This window comes from Chiloscyllium plagiosum, chromosome 19, assembly GCF_004010195.1.
Source record: "Chiloscyllium plagiosum isolate BGI_BamShark_2017 chromosome 19, ASM401019v2, whole genome shotgun sequence".
NCBI lineage: Eukaryota > Metazoa > Chordata > Chondrichthyes > Orectolobiformes > Hemiscylliidae > Chiloscyllium > Chiloscyllium plagiosum.
The window spans coordinates 30,240,834-30,252,074 of NC_057728.1; the positions used below are offsets into that span (position 1 = coordinate 30,240,834).

The 11,241-nt window shown below is 40.6% G+C and overlaps 1 protein-coding gene across 1 annotated transcript in view; it reads right to left on the reverse strand.

Annotated features, from left to right (window-relative positions):
• Positions 1-10,966, reverse strand: part of crebl2 (cAMP responsive element binding protein-like 2) — a 30,939-nt gene extending 19,973 nt beyond the window's left edge. The window contains exons 1-2 of the mRNA XM_043709471.1: positions 10,958-10,966; positions 3,875-3,877 (exon numbers count right to left, since the gene is read on the reverse strand). Of these exons, the coding sequence (XP_043565406.1) occupies positions 3,875-3,877; positions 10,958-10,966 (12 nt within the window). The remainder of the gene's footprint in view (positions 1-3,874; positions 3,878-10,957) is intronic.
• Between the last annotated feature and the right edge of the window lie 275 nt (positions 10,967-11,241).

An 11,241-nucleotide genomic window follows, 5' to 3' on the forward strand; every position in this document is an offset into this window, starting at 1 on the left:
CAAGTATCTCCTCTAGCTTATCAGTCCATTTCATACTCTCCTCTTCAACAATACGGTCCCTCTCATTTATAAATACTGAAGAAAACTACTCATTCAAGACCTCTCCTATCTCTTCCAACTCAATACACCTGCACTCTTTGTTAGGCAACACTCCCAAGGACCTTACCATTAAGTGTATAATATCTGCTAAGATTTGCTTTCCAAAACTGCAACACCTTGCATTTATCTAAATTAAACTCCACCTGCCACACCTCAGCCCATTGGCCCATCTGATCAAGATCCCAGGTAACTTTCTTCGCTGTCCACTACATCTCCAATTTTGGTGTCATCTGTAAACTTACTAACTATACCTCTTATGCTCATATCCAAATCATTTATATAAATGATGAAAAGAAGTGAACCCAGCACCAATTCTTGTGGTACTTCATTGGTCACAGGCTTCCGGTCTGAAAAACAACCCTCCATCACCACCCTCTGTCTTCAACTTTTGAACCAGTTCTGTATCCAAATGGTTAGTTCTCTTTGTATTCCATGAGATCTAACCTTGCTAACCAGTGTCCCATGGGGAGCCTTGTTGACCGCCTTTCTGAAGTCCATATAGATCACGACTACTGCTGTGCCCTCATCACTCCTCTTTGTTACTTTTTCAAAAAACTCAATCAAGTTCGTGAGACATGATTTCCCACGAACAAAGCCACGTTGACGATCCCTAACCAGTCCTTGCCTTTCCAAATACATGTAGCTCCTGTTCTTCAGGATTCCCTCCAACAACTACCGATGTCAGGCTTACCGGTCTATAGTTCCCTGACTTGTCCTTACCACCTTTTTAAAATAGTGGTACCACGTTAGACAACCTCCAGTCTTCCGGCACCTCACCTGTGACTATCGATGATACAAATATCTCAGCAAGGGGCCCAGCAATCACTTCCCTTGCTTCCCACAGAGTTCTAGGGTATACCTGATCAGGTGATGGGGATTTTTCCACCTTTATGTGTTTCAAGGCATATAGCACTTTCTCCTCTGTAGTATGGACATTTTTCAAAATGTTACCATTTGTTTCCCGACATTCTATATCTTCCATGCCCTCCACAGCAAGCTCTGATGCAAAATACTCATTTAGATCTGCCACATCTCCTGCGGCTCCACACAAAGGCTGCCTTGCTGTTCATTGAGGGGGTGCTATTCACTCCCTAGTTAGCATTTTGTCCTTAATATATTTGTAAAAACCCTTTGGTTTCTCCTTAACCCTATTTGTCAAAGCTGTCTCATGTCCCCTTTTTTCCCTCCTGATTTCCCCCTTAAGCATACTCCTGTTGCCTTTATTCTCTTCTAAGGATTCATTCGATCCATCTTGTCTATACCGAACATATGCTTCCTCCTTTTTCTTAACCAATCACTCAATTTCTTTAGTCATCCAGCATTCCCTACACCTACCAGCCTTTCCTTTCACCCTAACAGGAATATACTGTCTCTCAACTCTTGTTATCTCATTTAGAGTCATAGAATCATAGAGATGTACAGCATGGAAACAAACCCTTTCCAACCTGTCCACGCCGACCAGATATCCCAACTCAATCTAGTCCCACCTACCAACACATGGCCCATATCCCTCCAAACCCTTCCTATTCATATATCCATCCAAATACCTCTTAAATATTGCAATTGTACCAGCCTCCACCACTTCCTCTGGCAGCTCATTCCACACACGTACCACCCTCTGTGTGAAAACGTTGCCCAGTAGGTCTCTCTTATATCTTTCCCCTCTCACCCTAAACTTATGCCCTCTAGTTCTGGACTCCCCGACCCCAGGGAAAAGACTTTGCCTATTTACCCTATCTATGCCCCTCATAATTTTGTAAACGTCTATAAGGTCACCCCTCTGCCTCCAAGGCTTCAGAGAAAACAGCCCCAGCCTTTTCAGCCTCTCCCCATAGCTCAAATCCTCCAACCCTGGCAACATCCTTATAAATCTTTTCTGAACCCTTTCAAGTTTCACAACGTCTTTCTGATAGGATGGAGACCAGAATTGCATGCAATATTGCAACAGTGGCCTAACCAGTGTCCTGTACAGCTGCAACATGACTTTCCAACTCCTGTACTCAATACTCTGACCAATAAAGGAAAGCATACCAAACGCCTTCTTCACTATCCTATCTACCTGCGACTCCACTTTCAAGGAGCTATGACCCTGCACTCCAAGGTCTCTTTGATCAGCAACACTCCCTGGGATCTTACCATTAAGTGTATAAGTCCTGCTAAGATTTGCTTTCCCAAAATGCAGCACCTCACATTTATCTGAATTAAACTCCATCTGCCACTTCTCAGCCCATTGGCCCATCCGGTTAAGATCCTGTTGTAATCTGAGGTAACCTTCTTCATTGTCCACTACACCTCCAATTTTGGTGTCATCTGCAAACTTACTAACTGTACCTCTTATGCTCACATCCAAATCATTTATGTAAATGACAAAAAGTAGAGGACCCAGCACCGATCCTTGTGGCACTCCACTGGTCACAGGCCTCCAGTCTGAAAAACAACCCACCTTGCTGATCTTTGATGTGCCCTATTCTCTCCCTATTTACCCTTTTGTCCTTTATAAGGATTCGATCTATCCTGTCTATACCTTTCATATGCTTCCCTCTTTTTCTTAACCAAATCCTCAATTTCTTTAGTCATTCAGTATTCCCTATACCTAACAGTCTTTCCTTTCACCCCACGGGAATATACTTTCTCTGGATTCTTGTTATCTCATTTCTGAAGGCTTCCCATTTTCCAGCCGTCCCTTTACCTGAGAACATCTGCCCCCAATCAGCTTTTGAAAGTTCTTGCCTAATACCTAATAGAATTGTGGTCGCTGGCCCCAAAGCGCTCCCCACTGACACCTCAGTCACCTGCCCTGCATTATTTCCCAAGAGTAAGTTAGGTTTTGCACCTGCTCTAGTAGGTACATCCACATACTGAATCAGAAAATTGTCTTGTACACACTTAACAAATTCCTCTCCATCTAAACCCTTAACACTATGGCAGTCCCAGTCTATGTTTAGACAGTTAAAATCTCCTACCATAACCACCCAATTTTTCTTACAGATAGCTGAGATCTCCTTACAAGTTTGTATCTCAATTTCCCTCTGACTATTAGGGGGTGTATAATACAATCCCAATAAGGTTTTCATCCCTTTCATATTTCTCAGTTCCACCCAAATAACCTCCTTGGATGTATTTCCGGGAATATCCTCCCTCAGCACAGCTGTAATGCTATCCCTTATCAAAAATGCCACTCCCCCTCCTCTCTTGCCTCCCTTTCTATCCTTCCTGTCTTGCTTCTGTTCTCAACTTTACCAGTCTCAGATCGATCTCTTTCCTCACTATCTCCCTGGGTCCCACCCCCCACCTTCCTCGTTTAAATCCTCCCGAGCAGCTCTAGCAAATCTCCCTACCAGTATATTCGTCCCCTTCCAATTTAGGTGCAATCCGTCCTTCTTGTACAGGTCACTTCTACCCCAAAAGAGATTCCACTGATTCAAAAATGTGAATCCTTCCCCCATACACTAGCTCCTCAGCCATGCAATCATCTGCTCTATTCTCCTATTCCTGCCCTCACTAGCTCGTAGCATCGGTTCTTAAAGCTTCCCATTTTCCATCCGTCCCTTTATCTGCGAACATCTCCCCCCAATGAGGTTTTGGAAGTTCTTGCCTAATACCGTCAAAACTAGCCTTCCTCCAATTTAGAACTTCAACTTTTAGATCTGGTCTATCCTTTCCCTCCAGTATTTTAATTGAATAGAGTTGTGGCTACTGGCCCCAAAGTGCTCCTCTACTAACACCTCAGTCACCTGCCCTGCCGTATTTCCCAAGAGTAGGTCAGGTTTTGCACCTTCTCTCATAGGTACATCCACAGACTGAGTCAGAAAACTTTCTTGTACACACTTAACAAATTCCTCTCCATCTAAATCCTTAGCACAATGGCAATCCCAGTCTATGTTTGGAAAGTTAAAATCCCCTACCATAACCATCCTATTGTTCTTATTGATAACCGAAATCTCCTTACAAATTTGCTTCTGAATTTCCTGCTGACGATTAGGAGGTCTGTAATAATCAATGATTATTTGGATAGAAATAGTGTGTAAGGAATATGGAGAAAAGCTAGGACACTGACACTGGGTAATGATGCTTGTTTCAAGGGCTGGTGCAGGCATGATGAACCAAATGGCCTCCTCCTATGCAATAACAATTGTGATTCAGCTGGTCAAATATGACAAGATTAGAAAGATCTAAATTTCAACATCCAGGAAAGAATTTCCAATTTTCCAGTTAAAGGTTTAGCAGTAAGTTCTGCATCTCGCTAATGAGCCACTGCTCACCCTTTTCCCATGCATTGCATCTTATTAGCTAATTTCACTTCGTTTCTACGCAGCTCTTCATTCAGTCTTTCTTCCTGGCAAATTAGATAGTATCAATTTGTCAATGAAAGTCAGAGTGATTACTTTGCGCCCAGGGACAACTTGCATTCTTCCTCAATACAACAGGGCATTGCCAAGCCACCAGCCTTACCATATCATCATACATATGGGGACGGGGACGAGGGGGGGTGGGGGGGGGGGGGGGTGGCAGTGTCCATCCAAGTCAGTTCGGAAAGTTGGCCATGTTCAGTCCTGGGATTTGGTATTAATGGTCAAAGAAGCTAATCAGTGAGTAGTCCATGTAGTCCTACAGAAAATGGGATGCTCAAGTCTGGGTTACTGAGGGAAAGATGATAAAGCCATAGGAAATAGGAACAGGAGTACGCTGTTTGGTACCTCAAGCCTGCACTGCCATTGAATAGGATCATGGCTGATCTGATATTCCTCATGTCCATTTTCCTGCCTTTTCCCCATGATGCTTGATACCCCTACTGATTAAGAATATATCTATCTCAGCCTTAACTCTGTGCCCACAGCTATGGCAAGGAGTTCCAAAGACTCCTCGTCTATGGACCAAACATTGAGCTCCAGATGCAGTCATCCCAACATCCACAAACAAAGCTGCATTAGAACATTTTTTTAATGAGCCACCACATACTGCAGCACAGAGGAACTACACAGAGCAAAGGAAAATCACCTACATAGTGCATTCAAAAAGAACGGGTACCCAATGAACCCAATTCCACTGATTTCTGAGCAACAAACCCAAGCAAGCAGACAAAACACGTCTAGAAACCCTAGCCACTCTCCCCTACACCAAAGACATCTCAGAAATGACTGCCAGACTACTCAGACCCCTTGGCATCATTGTCGCCTGCAAGCCCAACAACACACTAAAACAACAGCTAATGAACTTGGAAGATCCTATACTGTCAACAAGCAAAACTAACGTCTTTCACAAAATAACTTGCAAGAACTGTAACAAACACTACATTGAACAAACAGTCAGAAAACTAGCCACCAGGATACATGAACATGAACTAGCCACAAAATGACATGACCTACTCTCACTAGTATCCTTACATACGGATAAGGAAGGACAACACATTCATCCTAGGACAAGTCAAACAGAAACACGCACAAGAATTCCTAGAAGCATGGCATTCCAACTGAAACTCTATCAACAAACACATTGACTTGGATCCTATTTATCATCCCCTGAGAAAAAGAACAGGAAATGACATCACCACAGGAAATTACATAACCAATCCTACGAAACTCAAACATATAACGAGAAAGTGGGCTATGCCACCAGTGTTTCATTCGGAGGCTCACTGAAGATGTTGCCTAGTATGGTGACAAAACATCTGAAAATGAACTTTCCAGCTCAGCAAGCAAACCTACATCCATTCAACAAGCTACCTCATCAAAGTTGAAGTCACAAAATAAGAATCCATAGAATTGGAGAAAGTATATTAGCATGGGTGGAGCATTGGCTAATGGCAGGCAACAGTAATGTGGAGAATGAGTTCTTTTTCATGTTGGCAATTTGTAACCAGTCAGGTTCCACAGGGATCAGTCCTAGGACCTTAACTAATTAGAATACATTTTAATGACTTGGAGGAAGGAAACAAATGTATTGTAGCCAAATTTTCAGATGACACAAAAATAAGTGGAAAGGTAAGTTGTGAAGGGGAAACAAACAGTTTATAGAAGATATCGATAGATCAAGTAAGTGGGCAAAACGTTGACAAATGAGGAATAATGTGAGAAAATATAAAATTCTTCATTTTGTAAGGGAAAACAAAAGAACAGTGCATCATTTAAATTGCAAAATGCTGGAACATGAAGGGACTTGGGGAGACTTATGTCTAAAACTGAGAAAACTAGCACACAGCTGTAGCAGGTAATCAGTTGGCTTATGGAATGTTGGCGTCTATTTCAGGGGGATTGAAACATAGGAGTAGGAGTACAAGGTGTTGGTAAGACCACATCTGGAGTTCTGTGAGCACTTTTGGTCCCCCTTTCTAAGGAAAAATATTATTTCATTGGAGGCAGTTTAGAGACAGTTCATCATTATGGTCCCTGATATGAAAAGATTGCCTTATGAGCAAATGTTAAACAGGTTGAGAATCTACTCACTGGAGTTTAGAAGAATAAAAGGTGAAATAATTGAAACATATAAGAATCTTAACGGGCTTGACAGGGTAAATGTGAGAATGTTCCTCCTCAACCTGAGCTACAAATCTTCTCAAAACTCGCTAGTTTATTTAATGTCTTTTGGAAATCCAAATATAGCACATCTACTGGTTTTCCTCTATCCACTCTGGTTGAAACTTCTCAAAAAAGTCTAATAAATTAGTCAGACATAATTTCTGTTTCATGAGCCATGCTGACTCTGCTTGATTTGTTTATGGTTTTCCAAATGTGCTGCTATTTCTTCCTTAGTAGTTGATGCCAACATTTTTCCACAATCAATGTTAGGCTATTGACATATGGTTACTCACTTTTGCTTCTCTTTCTTTTTGAATAGGGGTGTCACATTGGCAGTTTTCCAATCCTCTGGCCCTTCTCCAGAATCAAAGGAATATTGCAACTAATACATCGACTATAAGTGCAGCTATTTTGTTTAGGATACTTGGATGCAAGCCATCAAGGCCAGGACCCTTATCTGCCTTCAGTTCCAATTAATTTGTCTAAATAGTAATTCTGTAGTGTTGGTTATTCCTCCCCTATATTCTTTAATATTAACATGATGTTTAAAGTATCTTCTACCATAACAACTGAAGCAAAATATCTGTTTAATTCCTCAGCTGTTTCCTTGTTTCCCAATGCTATCTCCCCACTTTCGTTTTCTAAGGGGTTTATGTTCACTTTGGCCTTTCTGTTCCTTTATATATATTTAAATAAACTCTTACTGTTAGTTTTTATATTCCTTGTTAATTTTCCTTCTAAATTTATTTTCTCTGTCTTTATTATCTTTTTAGTTCTCCTATGCTAGATTCTGAATTTATCCCAGTCTTTGGGGCTATCACAGACTTTAGCTTCCTTTATATGCTTTTTCTTTCAACTTTTTGCTCTACTTAACTTCCTTGATTAGCCAAGGATGGTTTATCCCTGCCTGAACTGTTATTTGTGGTCTGTGTAAATCATATCCCATTATGTTGAAAGGCAAAATTATTGATAGAAACTTACAAAACTGTTAGAGGGGACAGGATGCTGCAAATGCGGGTTAGCGAGGAGGGGAGGGTGTGTGGCTGGAAAGTTTACAATGACTAGCCACAATACAAGAAAATTGAATGTTAAAATAACAATTCCTATGTTATGGGTGTTGTTGGCTAGATGAGGAACCCTGGTCATGATGGTAAGTGGCTTGGTGGAAAACTTGCAAATGGTGGTGTTCTTATCTATTTGCTGCTCGTATTCTTTGAGAAAAAAGTGGTCATGGGTTTGGAAGTTGCTTTCAAAGGAGTCTTGGTGAATTTCTGCTGTGCATTTTCTGGATGGTGCACAATGTTGCCATTGAACATCGATGGTAGAGGGAGTAGATGTTTGTGGATATGATGCCAATCAAACAGTTTGCTTTGACTTGGTGTCAAACCTCTTGAGTATGATTGAATGGCAGCAAAGGCATGGAAATTTGCAAATCCATGAGCTCACAGGTAAACAGGGAACATCAATAAATGATGAATGGAAACAGGGAAGGCTGAAATCTATTGGGGATGTATGGACTATAATACAAAAGAGACATGAATGATTGGGGCAGCATTGTTAGTCTGAAGTGGGGCTTGTAACTCACTTACTAGGAAGCAAACTAAAGCTTTGTCATTTTTGCACCAAATCCAAATGTGAGAAGTGGACAAGATGGCTGTCAACACATGGACAGTGGAGTAAATTACTGTTTTTCAATTCAGGGGCAGTGTGTAATGATTTGTATGTGAGAGGCAATTGTATTAATAATGCATCCACTGAATCTGTAATGCCACCCACAAGCCATTCAAATTGGAATCAGTTGAAAGCTCATTCCTTTGCATCCTAAAACATTACAAGTTATTGTCTCTGCTGAAAATGTGTTGCTGGAAAAGTGCAGCAGGTCAGGCAGCATCCAAGGAGCAGGAGAATCGATGTTTTGGGCATGAGCCCTTCTTCAGGAAGAAGTGCTCATGAAGAAGGACTCATGCCCGAAACATTGATTCTCCTGCTCCTTGGATGCTGCCTGACCTGCTGCGCTTTTCCAGCAACACATTTTCAGCTCTGATCTCCAGCATCTGCAGTCCTCACTTTCTCTTAGAAGTTATTGTCTCTCCCGATCTTTACCACAACATACATTTTATCAGTTAATCCCCTGTCATATCAGATAAAGCAATGCAGGCACATGTTAAAAAATGTCTCACCTTGCTTGGCCATTTGTGCATCACTTTTCATACTTGACACTGGAGCACAATGCTTCAGAGCTGCAACATTCCACACATCTGAAAGTATCTGATACATGTGATACTTAACAGTAATATTTAAGGGTGGCATTTTTCTTTGCAAGGGGGTACTATCTACAGTGGATATGTGCTTACATTTAACTCTAGTACTTTTATCTGCATAAGGTCTCCACGCCACAATTTATGTCATAATGACTTTGAATTGTGATTGAACTGAGGAATCATGAATATCATTCCTGAAATGCTTTTATATTTCTGACTTACCCACAGATTATCTGCTCACTTACCTGAGATGGAGCCAGTGCTTGGAGGATACCTTGTGGAATTGATCATCATGAGAAATCATCCTTGAAGAAGACAGAAATTGGAAGATCATCATCAAGACCAGAAAAAACAGGAAACTTCAGCAGCTGCTGCACAACCTCACATCAGACAAGCAGCAGCTGAAGGTCCACCAAAGCAGTGAAATAGAATGAGCAGAATGCCTCACTGCCAGTAACTACAATTATTAGAAACACAATGCAGCTGCAGAGTAAGGATGTTCCAGACCACCATCAAGGAATTGTGTTATTAGAAGAAATAGTTGCCTATCTCATTTTGTGCATATGAGGATCACAGCTGCACAGAATATTTATACCAACAGCTCATTCAAGGGGCAACATGGAACCCATGAAGCATCTCCCAATTCTCAATTCACAAATTGTCTGATAAGGCATAGGTGCCATTTTCTCCTGATTTCACTAGTTTATAATTTTTTCCCATAATAAGGAGAATCAAGCGGCCTAGGTGATGGGATTCTCCAACGTTGCTGTATAGGGTACACATCACCAACCTGCAGAATTCCAATTGCTGCAGAGTTCATCAACAAAAAAAGGCTTCTACTCCATCAATGTTCATCTGTAACCATAGACTACATCATTTCTATTTTCTGTTTTGGATTGTGGATTTTGAAGACTGAACAATTAGAGTGCTAGCTGTCCTGTATTTGCAGTAAAGAACTGAAAAGACTTGGAGAGTCTTATTCCAAACAGAAATAAAAAAGTTGTACATAGGCAAATGTTACTATTTGATAATTAAATAAACAGATTTAAAAACCGAGTTTACAAGACAAACATTTCAAATTTCAGTGTAATGTTTTGGAGGTCTGACAACTCATCCTGAACTGGTGATTATGTATCCATCCAGACAGGTATGCTTTGTTTTCCATTGCACTCGATTGACAATTTGGTTGTCTTGCTGCTGGTTGCTGTCACTCAGCATCACTACATAATCGTCATCATTGAAATGCTGCTCATTCTGTTTGAGTGTAACTGCTATGGTGTACATTGTCTAAGCTTCTTTTCCTTCACAATGTAGCACAATTATCAAAGGACTCAGAAGAAGCAAATGGACACCTCATTGAACCCTGTGTTCTACTGCTATTGAACTATGTTCCCCAAATATATTTTTCTTCATCCATAACATCTTTGTTTTGTTTGTTTATGCCCGTCTGCTTGTGAGGGTTTAAGAATGTGGAGTTGTACATTGATCATTCATATTATATTTGTCTGCTTAAAACTATTTGCAATAAAAAAAGTAGTTTCTTGCTAACTATAGAAGCATTTTTTTTATTCACTCATAGGAAGTGGGCATTGCTGGTTAGGAATGTCAACCAGTGTTCCTCTGGGAAGGTGAATTGGGCATGTTAAGTAATTTGATTAAATCTTTGACTTTGCAATGACTCCAGGAGTAGGGGGGTCTGAATACCAGTATACTTTCCCAAGTTAGTTATAAGAATCATTCAATTTGCACCTGCTGAAGATGAGCAACTACTGTACTAGAATTGCAAAACAACATAACCCAGGAACGGCTTGACATATTAAAGAAGTGCCCATCAACGTTCTTTCGTGTTGGCCATACAAAGACAAAGTTAGCATGTCATATCAAATCATTTTCAATGGCATATCAAACCAAATACTAAAACTATTACATCCAAATATGATGTCCATGTTAAACATGGGTGTCAAATGCACAAGCCAGTGAGCATGTGAATTTGTTTACATTTTGGGACTGAATCAGGATATTCAATGACTTGTGAATGCATATGAGGTATGCCAAACATATCCATCTCAGCATTAAGGGGACACTGTACATCCATATGATTTTCCATCTACTCTGTGGATGAAAGTTGCATCAGAACTATTCACAGTTCATAGGGAAGGTCACACCCTTGTAAAGACTGACTTCTCAAAAGTTCCCATTGTTTGATGATATCTAAATACATCAAGCATGACTGTTGCCGACATGTTGACTGCTATTTTCTGTTTATTTAGTTTCCTGGAATTGATAGTTTCTGCAAGTCATTTGAAATATATGTACTAAATAGAAAGAGACACAAATCAGATCATCATCTCATTATGCAAGTTCAA